Source organism: Corvus brachyrhynchos, unplaced genomic scaffold, assembly GCF_000691975.1.
Source record: "Corvus brachyrhynchos isolate BGI_N302 unplaced genomic scaffold, ASM69197v1 scaffold43, whole genome shotgun sequence".
NCBI classification, from domain to species: domain Eukaryota; kingdom Metazoa; phylum Chordata; class Aves; order Passeriformes; family Corvidae; genus Corvus; species Corvus brachyrhynchos.
The window spans coordinates 3,050,309-3,068,965 of NW_008237353.1; the positions used below are offsets into that span (position 1 = coordinate 3,050,309).

The following is an 18,657-nucleotide window of genomic DNA, read 5'->3' on the forward strand; positions in this document are numbered from 1 at the left end:
GCCTAGGCATGAAATAATGCAGAGTTCAGTGAGATCCTCAGAGAAATCTGGAAATAGAAGGAAAGCAGAAAACAGCAGTATCTGCCCCCTCCATTCTGAGGCTCCAACATTTCTCCTTTTCATCTTGGTCATAAAAACAGTGGGAAGTATCCTTGAAACTCTTTTTTTCCTGTGCCTCACCTGACCTCTGCCCACAACACTGCAAATCTGCCCTGTAACCAAGCCAGCCATCCTGCACAGCCGGGATGATCAAAAAGGAAATTATAAGCAAGGAAGTGATGAATAAGCCCTCAGTCCCACTTTACTGCAGTGGTATTTCTACCTGCACCACCTGGTCAAAAAGAGCATGCTGCAATGTGACCTAAAGGAAATAAGGCACCTGTGACACACCGACACAGAGGCACTGCCAATATCCACATATCATGTAAAGAACCTGTCTAAGGACACTTCCCACTTTAAAAAAAGCACCTTTATTTTAAAATTCATAAAACAACAGCAGCTGCCATTTGTTCTTTTGTGTGACTGTCATTTTTTGTTTTGTTTTGGGTGGGTTTTTTTCTTTTTTTTTCCTCTACAGTTTTGATTTATATTTAGCACATTCTTCTGCCCTCCTCTTGGTTTTTTGGATACCCTCAACTTTACACCCTTTCCTGGATGTCTTATGCATTTCTCCCTTTCTCCCCTACTTCCGGATTACATTTAGCTCCTGAAGTAGAAGCTGGATAACGGATTTTGTAGGAAAAGAGCATTGGGAACTTAATTTTCAATTTAATGCAGTAAATAAAAATCCACCAGCACTGTCATTACATATATGAAGTCTCACCACTGCCATCTTTGCTCTTGCGAGGTGACTCCCTGGGTAAAGTACCATAGCATGATACGTCTTGATAACTGGAACAACAGTCAGATATATCTAGGTGACTTTCAGACCAACCCTAAAAAACCAAAAATACATACATCTGCGTGATGATGCAGGCAAATGTGGAAAAAATAATAGCTAAACTTAGGTGTTTGTTTTTTTTAAAAGTCAACCAAACCCCACAAACCAAAGGTATGTCAATTACTGACTTCAGACAATTTTCCTGTTGCACAAAAATGGATTGTTTAAAAGCTAATTAGCTGGTAAGTAAGTATTTAAAGTTTTGCTCTCTTTCTTAAATATCAGTTTATATAATTCCAATATGAAAAGCAGAGAAGGACAATAAGGTTTAATGCAAAATTTTATGTAATTGGTGCAGAACTTTGAAGATATATTATGTAAATCAACTGCTTTAAATACTATTAAAGGGAAAAATATTTCTATTTTCCTTTTTTTCCCCCCCTCAATTCTCAAACATATCTTGCTTCTGGTGGGGGTGGGAAATCTGGGAATGTGAGCTGTTTGCTGCTATGTTTCCATACCTTGTCATCTTCATCGCAGGCAGAAAGATCCAGCCGGCTACAGGACACCTACGGAACACCAACAGATAGAATGACAAAATGCCTGCCTTTTATTTATGAAATACAATACCTTGAGGAAACACTGTGATCATTTAGTCCTAATAACTCTTTTGTTCCCTCTTTTCAGACCAGACTATGTAAAAAGACATCTACATTTCTGCTGTATGAGTGGGTGAGAGGAGATCACATAAAATGCACACAAAATGGAAACTACCCCTTTACACTGTGAAAAAAGTTAAAAGGGACTTGAAGATAATAGTCATCTGAATCAGGGCAGTTGTCATTGTGAACTACTTCCTAAATGGATATCCTTATAAAAGGAGAAGAGTTTCAACCAACCCTCCCATTTCCCTGTTAATTTTGTTATCTCCTAGGACGGTGGGGAGGGGTTTCACTTCATGACCGCTTTCCATAGGCTGGTTAGTCCCAGCACAGAGTAATCATCACCGTATCTCATTGTGCAAGCATTACATCAGCACACAGAGAGCAGCCCCCTGCCCCATCAGGGCTAATGCATTGGATGATGAAGGGTCCTTACGTTGTGCACATTCGGAGTGCTGATGCTCCTGCGGATGTTCCTGGCTTTGGTGGAGAGAGCCTCTTTGACGGTGACTGCCTGTGTAAAGAGAACAAAACACTAACAGCAATGCCATGGTCTCCTCAGGAGAACTGAGCTAGCAGGATAGGGACTTTTTTTCAGTGGAGCTAACAGCAGCAATCAGGGCCTGCATTCACAAATCTTAACTTGCACACACAACCACCAAAGCTTCTGTCTGCAATTCATTCTTTGCCCTTTGCCTGTTCAGGTTCTGAGTACTACAGCATTGCCAGCTTTAGTTACTACATCCACCGCCACTGGGAATTTCCATTTCACAGAAGTAACTTAGTCTTACATTTATCTGTCCAACGATCTCAAAAAACAACCCCCAACTAAAAAAGAAAAGTAACACAGTATTTTTAAAAGGTCAATCATCTCTTCTTGAATTCTCATAATCTAGCACAAAGGCTGCAAGAAATGCTTTTTCCTTGCCTGTCTTAGTCGTTCAAGGCTCAGAATGTTCTCCACTTGCAGCACACCACGTGTGTATTTCTCAATGTAGGTTTCGCCATCGGATGTGCCCTCGTTCTCACTCCTTGCAGCCATCAGTGCTAAGGTCTCACGATCCTCAATTTCTTCTGTAGCCTAAAGTAGAAGTTACACCATTGAAGGTTTCAAAAAGTAAAGCCAATTGTGTTAGTTCACTTTTTCAGACCAGTTCAATCCAGAAATTAACTTGAATTGGGCATCTCAAACTTAGCAGCAAACCTAATTACAATGATGCAGGGCTTTTCAATAGAGATGCAAATGATGCTGAAGAGATCAAGCTTAGGAGAAGTTCTGAGCATTTGCTGTAGTAAATGCACTTCCAGAAATAATGCATATATAACCTGAAACTGTGTATGTTAAGGCTCAACTAATGACAACTTCCTAGGCAAGGAAATATAATTTCCTTCCCAAATCTTAAAATATTCTGTGATTTCCCTAGAGTTTAAAATTTAAGTAGTACTGCAACAAGGTGACAATTACATGGTGACAAGACTATTTATGTTTTCATTTGTCCAGTTTGTTTACCTTTAAAATAAATCTTATAGTACATTTACAACTTGTATGAGTTTTTTCTATAAAAAGTAATTTATATTCCTGTGAACTCAGCTTCCCAGCTATTCTGTTTCACAGACCTGAACATTCCTCGGAGTACCCCCTATATTTTCCCTGTAGACACTAATGGGCTTTCAAAAATAACTCTGCTACAAAAACTCAGTTAAACACAGTGGAAGAGAAAATAAATCCCCACAGTTTTCAACTGTTTAAAGATAAACATGATCTCACACTGAACTTCAGTATATCCACTTTGGCAAGCTGCCTCATATCAGCAAAGCATGACATTTACTTTCTAATCAGTATCACCCACTGCAGTAGGTCAATTCCATTGGTTTCTGTGAATTTGCCAGAGAAACACAGTATAATTTACCTTTGGTATATTGGATACTATTTCATATGTCACTCCACAGGCATAATATATATTTTTCAAGGATATTCTCCTTTTCAGGCTCTGGGTAAAACTCTAGAAACAAAGTAATTTTCAGTTACTGTTTTGATAATTATTATTTATGACATCCTAAGAAATAAAAAGGTGCAATGCCAAATCTGATTACAAAGGCAATCAGAATCATAATTTATTAAGTTACTTTTTTTAGCATTTATGACATTTTAAGCACTCTTTACAGCACTGTGCTTGGTATACAACACTACTAAGTTCAATCAGTTGAAAAATGGACAGCTCAAAGAAATATACCAGTACACAGCTTCACTGCAACCTATAAAAACCTAGTTTTCATTTACCTCTTGTAAGACTCATAAAATTAAGCAAGCAGCTAAGAAAGCACATTCATTAAATTAAGAATATGAAACAAAACAAGGAATAAAAGAATATATGGACTTTCTACCTGCTTGTTATAAATGTTGGCTGCAATCCTTTTGCGTAATACCAGTTCCATTGCAGCAGGGTGACTGAGCTGCACAGTAGTCTTCACTATTAAGTAAATTCTCTCATTTTGAGGAGTTACCCTATTCAGGTGCACTGAATCATGGACAGAAGAGTCCCAGGCAGCAGTGGCTGAAACCTATGCAGACAAATTAAGTGGAGGAAGGAAAGGGAAATCAAAGATTTTATTAGTCTAACAACAGGTATCATTTGCAATGATTTAACCTGAAGTAAAACAATTCCTTAATGAGAGAAAAATCAGCATCATTGAACAAAGTGGAGTCAAACCTCCTTTTCATAACAAGGAATTTATCAGAAGAAGCAAAAAAGAGGTGTTAAGATAGTGGGGCAAACAATCATGACCACAATCCCTGCACTGTGCAAACCCTGCCCCCCAAAAAAAAGTCTTCACACAGCTGGAGACAGAAAGGAAAGCAGAAGCAAGACTGGATAAAGCAATACAAATCCTACTGCTACTATAGTAAAAGTATATTAATTTCAATGTAAAATCTTCCATCTATGTTGGATTAGGTTATAACAGCTCCCAACAGAATAAACCTGCATCTGTTCTGGAGAATGGGGTTTTTTTCCTTCCGTTTCCCTTCTCCCCAACTCTGCTGTCCCATTTATTCTGGAAACGTCTCAAACAATGGCCTGAGTAGGCACATAGACACAGAACATGGAAGGAGTCAGTAAAGAAATTCCAAAATGGATTCAGAACCATTAATTTCCAACAATTCCCAAGCCATATATTTAAAAAACAGTAATTTTGTGCTACAAATGAAAAAAGTTTTATTTAAGTATTAAGCTTTGCCTAGTGTGCACAATAAATCAAGTAGTTTTTTCTGAAGAACTAAGAGTCTGCAAGAGGAATGATGAAGGTGTGAGGAAAGTAGGAAAAGGGATTTTTAGTCAGACAGTTGAATTATTCTTTTGCCAAGAGCTAAGACTTGTTATCTCTGAATTAAGGCAAAAGAGCTAACAAGTTATATTCTCTTCAATTCTAAATAAATAGGCCAGAAAATAAAGGCAGCACTAGATACAGATGGTACTTCTAAGACAAAAGGGTAGTAATAATAATAATTAAATACATAGAAGTAGGAAATAAAACATAAGAAGAAAGCATTAACACAAGCTGCAGTTGTCAAGAAGGAGGCTTGCTAAAAATTTACCTCATCATCACTGTGTTTTATGATCGGTAGATAAAAGAATGGGCTCCCATGCTCCTTTGGTAGTATTGAGTTAACTCCTGAGGCATGGGGACCTATAAGTTGTTCACTGGCACTGAGGTCATCAGCTAATGAAACAAATGTACAAAGAATGAAATAGTTTTATATCAAAGGGTATGAATATACAGAGGCAAAGTTGTAATGCAAAGTCCTAATAAAGGCCTAGCCATAATTCATAATACATTTAATCCTACTTTATCTTATTACTATGCAGCATTTTGAAGATTATTTCAGCATACAAAAGAAATTGAGAATAGCAGTTCTGGCTGCATAAGGCTTTTAGCTAAACAAAAAAACAAACAAAAGGTGTGCAATGACACAGTCAACCTGTTTAAATATCCTATTTGATTTTTTGCCAGCTAATCTCTACTGATAGTAAAAAAAAAAACAACCAAGATAAAAACATTCCTTGTGAGCACAGATGAAGGAGGAGGGTATTGCATTTTCCAAAAGCATACACTAAAGCAGGTATTGATGCATTGCCTATATAAATATGTGTAGTAGCTCACTTCACTGCTGGATGTGATACGGACTGTGGATCCTCTTCTGCTCTATGTTCAGGTTTATAATTAGACTTGCTTCCTAAACAGTCCTTAAATGTGGAGCTACCTCTTCTCTTGTTACTTACACTGTGTATCTGTGTCTTAAGAATATATATATCAATATTCTTCTCATATTTACAACTAAATGCCTTCAAAGGGAGAACACTTAGATTCTCTAAAAAATGCTCATTATAGCCCTAATACAGTCTTCATTAAATGAGCTGTTTAAGACTCTAGAGATATGTCAGTGGAAGGAGCTCTGAAAGCACTGGGAGATTCTCCATCAGTGTTTTAATGACATGTGAATTTGTACATCAAAATGCTTACAGGATTTCCTCATCTGCTGTTTGATTCAAACTAAGCTTGCTTTCTTACGCTATTTGCTGTTGTACAGCCTATCACCGTACTCTTGTGTTCCCTGACTTTCTAAAATAGTTGTGCTTAATTATGCCAACATACACAACCAGAAGAAAAAGCACTTTACAAGCCATATCAGACAGTGTCATTGCCAGGACTTGTTTATTTCTTACACCTTTCAGGTTCATTCTTCCATTTAACAATTTATTGACCCAAACTAATCCCCCATTTCCCCCTCCCCAAGTTTCTTAATCTGTTTTTACAACATACCATTCAGATCAAGGAAGAGGACAGGTATATGTGTTTCCATTCCCGCAGGTGGAATCCTGAAACAAAACAAACTGCTGGCAACAAAGAAGGCAAATTCATACCTAAGCTTATTTGGGCAAACAGATCATCTTACAATATTCATTAATTGTAACCAATGGCTAAAGCTGGCAGCATTTTGATGGCTCCTCTGAATGCCTGTGTGGCACAGACAGCATTTTGTTTATCTACACGCAGAGCTAAATGTAGAGCTTTGCCAAAACTCAATTCACACCACAGAGCACGTGGCAGTTGCTGTGAGGACCAGAGTTTTAAACATCCTGTTCTGTTCCTTGTGAAGTTAACTGGTTGTAGTCATCTCATATATAAAGGTCAGCAACCCTTCAAACAACTGGATATGTAACTACTGTCAGTCTTTATATCCATAAACACACTTTTAGTCATATGATCACAGCACGCTTCAGGTGGGTAAGGGGAAAAATGGTGAGAAAAGAGTATTGCTACATTATTCCCCAAATACTATTGGAGACATTAGTGTGCACTTAATTAGAGGAGTATTTCTTGTCCATACTTTTCCAAACCCCAACACATTGCATTCCTCATTTTTGCATGTCAGGTCCAAAGATCATAGTTAAAACACAGATTTAAATGAAGCTAAAGAGAAATATATTGCAAATTCAGAAGAAACAGAGAACATCCTTTGAAATCAGAGTTTCTTCCCTCTCCACCCTTTATCAGTGACATTATCACATTTTCTACCATCTATCTTTCAATCACTCCTTTTATGAAAGGAATCAAACTACTGGATAATCTTCTCAGTTGTATAAAGCTGTAAAATACTATATTATATTCAAAGGTGATTTTCAAACCTTGAAAGCTATTTCAAAGCTACTCTATGTAATATCTTTGCTAAGCAAATCTTTCTTACATTCAGAACAGCACCTGACTTTCTAAGCCTTCTCCCAGCTGAAAGCAGTTTGTAGTATTACAGGAAAATACAGAAAAGTCCAAAATATCCTTAGATTTGTACCTTGCAGCATACAAAGTTTATGGACAAAAAGCTGACAACTCCAGTGGCTTTTCTGAACGTACCAATTTGCGGGGGCACCGGGAATTCCACTGCCTGGTGCTGGAACAAACACTGCATTCCTCTCTTCTGTCAGCCCTACCCACTGCTCCACCAGCCGGGCTTCCCGTTCTATATCATCCTCAGATTTTTCTACAGTGGAAGAGATTAGGATTACACACGAGACACACTTTTTGTGGTATAGGGCATAAAGTTCTTATGACAGAGACTTCAAGCAAACCTTGTTTGTTGCTGATCTTTTGGATCTGCTCATCTAAGTATTCTCTGCGTTTTATTAATGCATCAGACCACCTTTCTCGCACACAGTTTAAATCTTCTTCCTAACATGGAAACAGAGAAGAAAGTCACTAGACTATGTGGGTAAGAATAAAGGGCAGTGAATTTTGTGGTAATTTAATCAGAATTTATATTAAATGGCTTGCACGATGCAGAAAACTTTTTTCCCCCAAATGACATGCACACTGATTAAGTGCCTCATCACCCATGAATGGAAGTTTATTTGCTTTCAGGTCTCAGATTCCAACAGGAGAAAAGAAAATGTGACTGCCTCTGCTGCTGAACAGATTACACACCATGAGCTAATTACTCACAGAAGTGGCAATCAAACTTTTGAATAGCATATGGAAGAGGAAAACCCGGTATCATCAGTTGATCATAAGTTCTCCTGAAGATTAGACAGGTCAGTATACCCTCAAACCTGCACAAAATTCCATTGCTAGCAGCTGCTATCAGTGCAATTAAAAGATTTCTCATGCAAACAAAACCCATCATGCAATCATGCTTTGTGGTATCACAGAAAATCTGGTTGGTTCTTCTCTGTGATATGTCAGGAAGCGCATAAACAGCCCGCAAGAAGTTAGTACCTTTAAATTATATTTTTGAGATTGATAGGAAACCTAACACATCATTTTAAGGGATGTCAGCATTCTCACCTAACTGGTTTTACTTCTGTAAGACTGCCTATTAGAAAGAAGTCTTCTATGTAGAAATCTGAAATTTATTTTACTTTGGGGGGGATTTCCTCTTCTGCTCTTTGTCACCTTTTAAAATGAGTCTTCTGTTATACTGCCTAAATTGCGACTTATCACACAGAAAAACAGGGTCAAAGCTGGGTTTTGTGCAAATAAAACAAAATTGCTTCACTGAAGCTTCTGTATCTACCCCCCATTCACATCCTCCACTCTCTCTCACTCAAGCATTTCAGGAAACTGCACAACTTAAAAGGTTATGATATTTTCTTTAGAAAACAAACAAAATATCCTATGCTGCATAATTTGCCTGGAAAGGATGCCTGCAGCTGCTGGCTCTTTCCCCTGTGATATTCATAGGAAACTGCTTTCATTCTAAATTAAAGTTTCAAAGTTTTTATTCCCATAGCAATTCATGTAGCCAGTTAGGAGAGCTGACTGCAGAGTACTAGAGAAGAGAGGACACTGTAAGAGTATGAAGTCACAAGGTAAACTGAAATAGCAGTGTTTTATAGCCCAGGTAGCCTCTAAAATGCACAGCACGTGTGTATTTCAAAGCCGCTTTTGCTTGTTCATTTGAGAGTTGCTGGCCATTAGCATTAGCTGTGCCCCATGCCGCAGGATTGACAGCAACAGCAGCAATACCTGGTAACTATCCATATCACCACCATCATCCTCCTCCTTCTGGTAGGAGAAAATACATTTTGTAAAACACAAAAACCCATGCATTTAGCTCAACAGAAATTCACAAAAATAATCCAAAACATGAATACAAATATTTCTGCCACAAACTTGTAAAATGTTAAAATCACAACACTCAAATAACTAGTCTTATTAATAGGTAGAAAGATTTTTTTTTTCATTACAGACTGTAGCAGCTCAGCCATGATTTGTGTATTAGTGAATATGTTTATTAAAAAAAAAAGATAATTTAAAACCCCCCCAGAATCCAGTGCCAGAAAAACAACTGAGCAAGCAGATCACTAATCTCAAGTTTTACAGTTTCATCTGTATCCAAGTATAGAATTATTTGTGGAACTGAATGCAAAAATTCTGACAAAAGGCACCTTGCTTCCCTGGGTGGCCCATTCCACTTGTTCTTTGCCATCACTGTTAAAATCATGCTTTATTTCCAATATGAATTTATGTGGTATCAGCTGAAATAATTTATGCTTCTTAAGGACTATATTGGATATGTGGAATACCCCTTTCAAATTCAGTGATGACTGTTTTTGATTCTTATCAAATAACAACTTGGTGGTTTTTGAAAAGCTAAATAGTATCTCACTACATTTTCTCTACTAAATTTCTTTTTTTTCTGTTTTTTCCCTCCTCAACTTTCACCATCCCTAGAAGGTAGAGAAACTAATACACTAGGAATCTAGTATTAATCCCCTCTACACACAAAAGTAAAAACAATTTCCATATTCCTTCTGTCCTGCCGCACTTGGTACTTTATCACTCATCCATTGAGTTATAAGCAAAAAAAGAAGCAGATTTAGCACCACATGCTCACGTTACATGTATTAACCTCAAACACATGTAAAACTGCAAATCACGTACCAGTGTGCTAAGGTCCCTTTTGGAATTATGTCAGGCTGGGTCTAGAACAGCAGAACCACATCAAAATGAGAAATTACTGCCTTACCTGGTAGCTGTCCAAGCCCCTTTGCAGTTTGGTTGATCTGGCAGTCACCCCACCTACAGAGACTGAAAGAATTGCTTCTACCATGAGAGGCAACGTTCCCGAATGCTGCACAGGTTTCACTGTCACCTGAACTCTGCGAGAATGACCCTAAGCAGGAAATTGAGGTAGAGAGAAACTAAGAATAAAATTTAAAAATCAATTTAAGCATGAATAAGATGGCAAGCAAAAGATATGTACCTGCCTAAGCTGGAAAATTCCCCCTGTGTTTACATCTTTTGCCTGATGGAGTTCAACTGCAGTGTATTCACCCATCTCATTCAATTCTTGTATGGAAATCCACATTTCTATTCTTCGAGTTACTTCATTCCATCTAAAAAGACATCCCCATAAAAACTCATGGTTGCCTCAAAGTATTTTGTGCAGCACAGGTATTAAAAAACTTTTAGAAAGTTGATGGATGCGTTCATTTGTAATTTATTTGTACCTGTCTCTCAGTGTCCTAGTTTTTGCATGAAGAGAATCAACTTCCCAAACAGAGTTGCCATTGCCAGTACATCTGTGACCCCACACCTCAATAGCAAGAGCTCCTTCTGAAATGAACTCCAAAAACTCCTCTGTGACATTCACCACATAGTCCTGGCAATGAGAAAAAACAATCACATTCAACCATATTAAATAAGTGCATCTCCTCAACTTGCTTGTAAGGACACACCAAACAACTAAACTTCCTGCCTGATAAAATCATACAGTATGCATCACAAAGCTCGACTCTGGACAAGAAAGTTGTAAAACCTCATCATCTCAGTAATTCATGCTTCTGCATAAGTGATGTCACAGCTCCAGTGATCTCTTTTAAGCTACTGAGCTTGCCAAAAAAGTATATAATCAGTCATTATATAAACAGTATCTTTCTCCACACATTAAAGATGACATCTGAATTTAAAAGACCACTAATTAAAAGATCTTTTCCTTTTGCTACATTTTGAAGAAGTGATGAACTGAAATATTATGGCATTCTTAAGCATAGTCAAAAGTCATTAGTTATATGACTTAACTCTCTCCTTCCCCCAGCAAAATAAGGCTCAGACTCTGAACAGTTTCTCTCAAACGTATGATCCTCCTGGTAACACTATTTCAAAATAAAAATACTTACCTTACAGTGAGAGAAGGTCACTGTAAAACGAGCATCTTTGCTCTGAGGTGAAGGCACATCTGGATCTACCACTGGTGCTGCTACTGTTGACTCGCACTGATCCCAAAATGTGTATTGACAAAAGACAAAGTTGGAGAGATTAGGTGGCAGTCCGGTTGCTTCTTTTATTTTTACCTGAGGAGACAAAACAGATGTTGTCACGAATATGATTGTTTCTTCTTCAACTGAAAATTAAAGACCAACAGCCAAGAAGAAATTTAAAGGGCAGTAAGGACATTCCCATTTAGGAAATCTTATTTTGCATATACATAAATGTAGATGTAAGGACCTCACCCATGTACATGTTTCGTTTGACGAAGCTGATAAGCTCGAGTGGAGAATGAAATGCTTTATCACAGAAGAAATTGAATCCATACACCACCCATAGATACTACATTGGGCGATCAAACTACAGGGTATAGTTACAGGGAACTGTTTCCCCTTCTGTGTCTGCAAATAGTCCTTGTAACACCAGTACTTATGATGCAGATGTACATCTACTAGAAACTAATACAAATTAAATCAGCCGCTGACAACCACTGTCTGGCCTACCCTGAGCTGGAACAAGAGAAGTCTCTCCTTTTGGAGATTTTTCAGCAAGCCATAGTCTACATAGCCTAGTACTTTATATCAGGCTGACTACATAGTTACAGAGGCCTGAAACCATAAACTTCATCAGGTGTTCTCACTCACCCTGCAGGAGAGCTTTTTCGCTCTGTGAATAATTTCTCCGTTGTTATCCATGACTTCTAGACTCCCACTCTCACTGGAGTTCTCAGACGAATCATCTCCTTCTACCACACGTTCTGGGACAGAGCCAGTGACACGCATTACTTCAACATGCAGCCGCCCTGCAACCTGAAGGCAATTACAAAGAGAACATACATGGCAGTTTGAAATTCACTGGGAAACAGCAGGCACCATTTGCTTGTTAAACCCCTGGTGCACAGGGATCCTTCCAGCACAAGGAGCCCTGCAGGAGTGCTCAGTGTTCCCAGCCCGGCCCTACCTCGCCCTGCTGGCTGATGATGGGCACGGCATACTGCAGCTTCACATCGTAGAAAAGGCACTCCAGAAACACATTGGCAACGCCGATCAAGTTGTGGTTCTCCTGTGCTTCATAGAAAGGATCACCTCTCTTGCCAATCAGCTTCCTTATCTGTTTTAGAGATATTGAAAGAGATGTCACAAAACCATCAGCATGGGAACAGGAGATCAAATAACCTCACAGCATTAAAAGATCATGGCACAAAAATGACTTCACTACCCATCTTTTCTGTTCCTTCCTGTTACACAAGCAGAAAGAGACTGGAATCATAGTACAAATTTGAAATAAAATCTTTGAGATGAGACATTATACAATCCTTTCTTTACTAAGGGATATAATAATATGATGACCTGCATATTTCAGCAATGTCAAGGCAAAGCAGACTTTACTGTGAGCAATCACAGGAGCCCTTGATTTCAAGATGTTTCATGTTTTCTGCTCTGTTTATACTTCTTAAACAAGAGGTCAAACCATCCTCAGGTTGTGCTGGTCTGGCTGCTGACTACCACTACAAGGGCAAAGGAAAGGTGCAGGATGACTCCTACTTAAGCCTACACGTGTTCTTATGACTCCCATAGAACTGAGATCGCACCTGCAGCATTCCCCATACAGCCACAAATAATTCATGCAGATTCCTAGCATGATAGGCACTCCTCAGTGAATTTGTCAGTTCCTTCACCACTTCTTCTCTTTTGTCTTCCAACACATGCATTTGACCTACGTGTTTCTATGTAGCACATAGAACACATGCATTATGGACAACATAGGTCATGGAAAGGATGATCCTGGCTCAGGCAGACATAATGTATTCAAATATGTGCTATCAGTTCTTACTAAAGTCAGCAGCAAAATCATCGTTGTCTTCAATGGGCACAGATGAAGTGCTTGACCTCCCCTGTGTTATGATTTTAGAGATTCCCATTGTCCAGTCCAAAGCATGTAACAAAGGTACAAGAGTTGTTCAAACATATTTGAGAATGATTCTGGATACAAGTAATTTAGGTGCTTCCTATCAGCCACAAGACAGTAAGATATACTTCCTATGCACTTCTACCTGGATACTTAGATGGTGTCTTCTGGAACACCAAATGTCACGTCTCTTTCCAGTAAACAAGCAAGTTTTTGACAAATCTCATGCTTATGTGCCAAGGCTAATGTGCTACTTAAATTCTCACAAAACACCACTTGGTTTTGATGGAAATACTGAGGTAGACTAAGTATCTTCAATTGATTTCTTCACTGCTTTAAGGCTAGAGAATATACATACAAATGCAATTAAAGAATATTTCATAGTTTAAAATCAAGTTTTATCCCACTAATATGTTCTGTGCCGTAAGTGTATCTAAGCAGCATCCTGGTTAGCTTTAACACTGACTGCAATTTAATAATTTTATTTCTAATGCAGCTTGCTGCTTCCATTCAGAGCTGGTGGTCATCTGCATGCCAGGTAAACATATGCTCTTAGTGGCACTGTGAGTCACTGCCTCAGCACAATTATATCTGACCTCAGCACACTTAACATCTGAGAACACAAGTGAGATAGGACATACCTGTGTTTTATTATGCATGGACATTTTGAATATTTAGTATTAGTCATACTGGTTTTGTTCTGGGTTTTAGTTTGTTCATTTTGGTTTTTAAAAGTAAAACATAGTACCCTAACCTTTCATATACAAAGTCATTGCACTTGCTCTCTACAATATATTAAAAGGGGTTTAAAGAAAAACTCAATCTTTGATCCATTTTGAAAATATGTAAGATACCTCAGGAACTTTCTCCTTCCATTCTTGATACAGGTCTCTCATGTCAATCAATTTGTTCTCTAGTTTCTCAATAGTCCACACCTGAGTACCTTTTCCTTTTCTTCTCACTTGAATTGCAGGCTCGCTTACTATTGCACCCCTCTAAATCAGAAGAAAAAAACCATCAGTGTAGGAAAGGTGCATTTAAGTGGTTTAACTCTTCACTCAAATTGCATTCCTAGAAAGGAATAAAATACAGAACATGCAGCTTCTCTTTGCATGCCAGTCATGCTGCTTCCGTCCTCAGAAAATGCATGGCCTAAACATCTCTGAGGATCCAGATCCCTTCATCCTTCTCAAACAATGACCATTCCCACAGGAACATTAACACACTCAATCAAAGCCCTTAGGACAAGCATATTATCCTAATTGCTATTATATTTACAGCAGCACTGTAAAACCCTTTAAAACATGAAATTGTAGGAAACTGTAACAAAACCCATTAATTTCTGCACACATAACTAGAACGCAGGTTCTGCAGCAACAGAACAAATGTCTGTTCATAATCTGCACGCACATATGGTGATCATACACTTGAAAACAGCATGAGGCATACTTAATGCTCTGCCATTTTTACTTAATTACTCACTTTCAATATATTAGTCAGGTAGTACTTCTATTTTGCCTATGCATAATCTAACAAAAGTAACATTTTATGGGCTCAAGATGGATGTATGCTACATAGGTTAGTCACAAAGCTACATTTTCCAGCATTCTTTGTTATCATTACCTTTTTGTTGGCACTGAGGTTTTCAGCAGGGATCTGAAGTGTTACTTGATAATCTGTTAGCTTACTCATTTCTTCTGCTAAGAAGTTTGCTTCTCTCACCAGAGTATTTGCCTTTACTATTTGCTCTCGAAGTTTAGCCAGGCTCTGTCGAAACAATTCATCCCTGTGGTGCAGTAGGTAACATGAAAAATACACAGAAACCTATTTCTATTATTGGAAAGCTGCAAATAGAGGTGCTAACAAAGACTTTTCTGAAACAAGTTTAAGAGGAAATGCTGCGTAGCACTGTGTCAAGGAACACAAAACACTCAGACAATTTTATTGAGGAAAAGCAGTGATCACATATTAAACAAACAAATTACTGTTGAGGCACGTCTAGTACGGTGATGTCCAAATAAAAGGACACAGTAATATGGGAGCTGGTACAGTGATGATTTCTTTAAAGCCCCGAGGGCATTTCGCATTTTCAAGAAATGAAATAATTGCAGCTGGTTTTGTCTTTAATCTGGAGTCCTGTTCCACAGAATCTACCAGTCCCAACATGTGAGACTTCATCTTGATAAAACCTGCTCTTCCTGCGATCGTGATGTTAGAACCTGCAATCACTGCAGGCCACAGCTTTGTATCACACCAAGGGCTTTGCAGTGTTACAGACCACAGACCACCCTCCACTTACTCAAGCGTACACATTAAAAAAATAGAAATAAAAAAACCTTAAATCCTATTTACCCAAGGTATCTTTTAAGTAACAGATGAATGAGCACAGGTTAAAGCCTGTGCACTCAGTTTCTGGACAAATTCCAAAGAAGTTTCTCAGGCCTGTCTGAGCAAATCTACTCTAACGTAACACCTGGCAAACCTGCTATGACACATACTATACATACACCTGTGTACTAGGATATGTCCTCACCTGAGATTCTCATTTTTCAGTTACCTTTTAAAATTATCACAATTATCCTCTGAGCAAAGCTCATTCTGCCTTTCTTTGTAATCTCAACAGAATTTACTGTGTCTCATCACCTTTGTAAAAGTCATCATCAAACTTCGGATATTTCAGTCACCAGCTCTCCCCTGTATGATTTTTTTAGCCTCTCTATGCAAAGTCCTACTGAAATATGGTACATGTTGAGCACATACACTTCTCATTTCTACAAAACACCTTACATTATACACAGTTGTAGGAGGAACAAGGGCTTTCCTATGAATACAGTCAAAGTCTGCCTGCTGCTAACATGCCTCTCAGTCACCAACAGAATTCCGTTTGAGTGGTTATCTTTTTCCAAAAAATCCCAAAGAATGGCTAATTCAAATTGCACTCTGACAGTCCTCTGATACCACGACCACAGTTGTAAACAACCAGCAGTGTTAGCAAGCAGCCCTGAATTTTGGTGCCTTCAACATGCTAAAACATGCAGCTTTCTCCCTCTCTCCCACATCCAGCCTAGGTTTGCAACAGTGGTGGGTTTTATTGGATCTTAAATAGCTGCTACTACCAATGGATTTTTAGTAACTTCCTCCATATCTCCTCCCAGCATTACATGGAAAAATCCTTTCCCTCTGCCTCTTGCTTCTGTTATCCAGGCTATCGAAATTAAATAAGCAATTCCAGACCATGCAAGTGACACATTCCACAGACAGCTATAATTTTGGACTCACACAGAAAATTAAGGTAGTCAAGAATTAATCAAAAGAAAGTATTTGATACTGAGAGTGCACTACACCTACAGCCACTGCAAGACAACTGCCTAACTTGAGAAACAGAAGGCAGCTTTGATCTGCATGTAAGTGCTGTAAGAGCCATTGGATCCAGCTACAGCCAGCCGCTTCCTTAATCTGGGACACCAACATCTGGAATGCTTTTTGGGAGTCTCCCACACCAATCTTAGCTAGATTCTTGAGAAAGGAATGTTTTAAGACTGTAAGAAGAACTTAAAAGCAACTCAACCAATTATTATGGGCAGTTCTTACAACAGTTGTGTTTTTCCAGATACAGCTGTGCCAGAACCTTTCCAGAAAGTTAAACAAAAAAAAAAGTTTCAGATAGTATTTATTAGTTCTTACCACATGAAACATATGACAAGCTCCACTAGGGTATTAACTTGAGCAAATCTCACTGAACATGAAATCCTGAAACAATCATTTAAGCCAGACAAGGAGAAACAACTGACGCTCACAAGGTATCATTGCAAGTCTGTGGGGATCCCAATGCCAGACACAGGATATGCTGGACTGAACCCCTGGTCCAGTACACCACCACCACAACAAATAAAATTTGTTCAAAGTTACAATGGGTTAACTTTATGCCAACAGGATTTAACACCAGGCCAGGTATCATCTGTCCTTCCACAGTCAGCAGAAAGCTGGAATAACCTCTGTGCAATGTGTTCCAGCTGATCTGACAGATACGTGCCCACATCTGATACCTATCAAATTAATTTTGCTGGCTGATCCAGTAGAGCTCAGCTTCATTTGCAATGGCAACAGAGAGACAGCTAAAACTGCACCAATCAAATCCCCTGCAATCCAGACTCTTGGAACTTTTGCACATTTTTCACATCCAGTCTTCCCATTCTTCCCTGGATTTCTTGCCCTCTGGCCAGCTGGCTGGTAAACATCCTCTCAGCAACATGTTGCCATGCTTTTACAGCAGAAACCACTCAAAGATTTTTTTTTTCTGGTTTCTTATTTAAGAAGATTCTTTTTTTTTCCTCTTCTTTCAGCAGCCAAAACCTCTTCTAGAACTATAAATAAATAAAAAGTATACCTAAGAGGATCTTCTGGAGGACAGGAAACTGATAATGAGTTCTTCCAGAAAACTGCTTATTTAATGGCAGTTCCACTAAAACATTATCAGACACCTCACGGATCACTCCAAAGAGAAACCATTCTCCTCTTTTTCACAATGCAGCAAAATACAGGCTTCAAGCAGTTCAACAGTTATATTATACAGAGTAAAGCATTCACCCATGGAATTCAGAGGCAAAACTTCTTGTTCAAAGCACAGGTTCTCCTCAGAAACATCTAAAAATGACTGAGAAGTAAAAGCTGACAGAACACTTAGCCTTGGTATCACTCCAGATTCTCTTTTTTTACGTTATTACATGGTTACGGGGGTTAATTTTAAGCAAATCAATTACCATTTTTTCTTCTCAGCTCTCAAGGACAGGCATGCTTTTGGCTACTTCCTTTTCCCTTCTGCTGCATCTTTTTAGAGGTACTGCCTCCCTTGCCAGTAAGCCCTGTTCTCTTCTCTGCTACTTCAGTGCATTATCAATGATTTCTTGATGGCTTTGCTGTGCTCAAAGCAGTTCTGAATAGAAAGAGCTCCAGCTAACATGTTTCTCACTCTTGCACTTCTTGTGCAGCTCTAAAAGAACCTGCAAATCCCAGCCACGACTCTGCAACATTTTTACATTCAGTTCCAAATGATTCTGTTTTTAGCTTTTACAGGGGCAAACAATTATTTTAATTAATGTTGAATCATAGAACTACTTCTCTCTACACTTGCCATGAAAAACATTCTAGTCATTGCTGGTCAACAGTTAGCTATTTGTTTAGGTTTTTTCCCAGGCTAAACTGGGCAGAAATTACAAAACAAAATCTTGCACAAAAACTAAACCAAGATCTGTTCTGTTCTAACACTCCCAACTTGAAAGCTGCAAAACAATCTTGACTATCTTGGTTTAGATCCCTCTTGTAAACGGATTTGGTTTTTTAATGGTGAAGAATAAAGCAAAAATAATTACATAGAAAAGAGCACTCAAACTCACTACATATAGAAAAAATCACTGAGTAAGGAAGCTTCTGTTTTAAAGGAAACAG

At 38.5% G+C, this 18,657-nt stretch overlaps 1 protein-coding gene across 7 annotated transcripts in view; it reads right to left on the reverse strand.

The window, feature by feature from the left end:
- The window catches only part of KIF13A (kinesin family member 13A), a 119,119-nt gene that overhangs the window by 10,384 nt on the left and 90,078 nt on the right, over positions 1-18,657 (reverse strand). For 5 of the 7 annotated variants that reach the window (XM_017730681.1, XM_017730679.1, XM_017730682.1 and 2 more), the window contains 19 exons: positions 14,836-14,998; positions 14,067-14,207; positions 12,265-12,414; positions 11,949-12,113; positions 11,217-11,390; positions 10,548-10,699; positions 10,301-10,433; positions 10,064-10,210; positions 9,061-9,099; positions 7,668-7,767; positions 7,453-7,579; positions 6,364-6,419; positions 5,138-5,262; positions 3,928-4,104; positions 3,453-3,545; positions 2,471-2,623; positions 1,979-2,056; positions 1,402-1,449; positions 824-935 (listed from right to left, as the gene is read on the reverse strand). In XM_017730681.1, the coding sequence (XP_017586170.1) occupies positions 824-935; positions 1,402-1,449; positions 1,979-2,056; positions 2,471-2,623; positions 3,453-3,545; positions 3,928-4,104; positions 5,138-5,262; positions 6,364-6,419; positions 7,453-7,579; positions 7,668-7,767; positions 9,061-9,099; positions 10,064-10,210; positions 10,301-10,433; positions 10,548-10,699; positions 11,217-11,390; positions 11,949-12,113; positions 12,265-12,414; positions 14,067-14,207; positions 14,836-14,998 (2,333 nt within the window). The remainder of the gene's footprint in view (positions 1-823; positions 936-1,401; positions 1,450-1,978; positions 2,057-2,470; positions 2,624-3,452; positions 3,546-3,927; positions 4,105-5,137; positions 5,263-6,363; positions 6,420-7,452; positions 7,580-7,667; positions 7,768-9,060; positions 9,100-10,063; positions 10,211-10,300; positions 10,434-10,547; positions 10,700-11,216; positions 11,391-11,948; positions 12,114-12,264; positions 12,415-14,066; positions 14,208-14,835; positions 14,999-18,657) is intronic. The other 2 variants (XM_017730685.1, XM_017730680.1) reach the window with 1 other exon arrangement.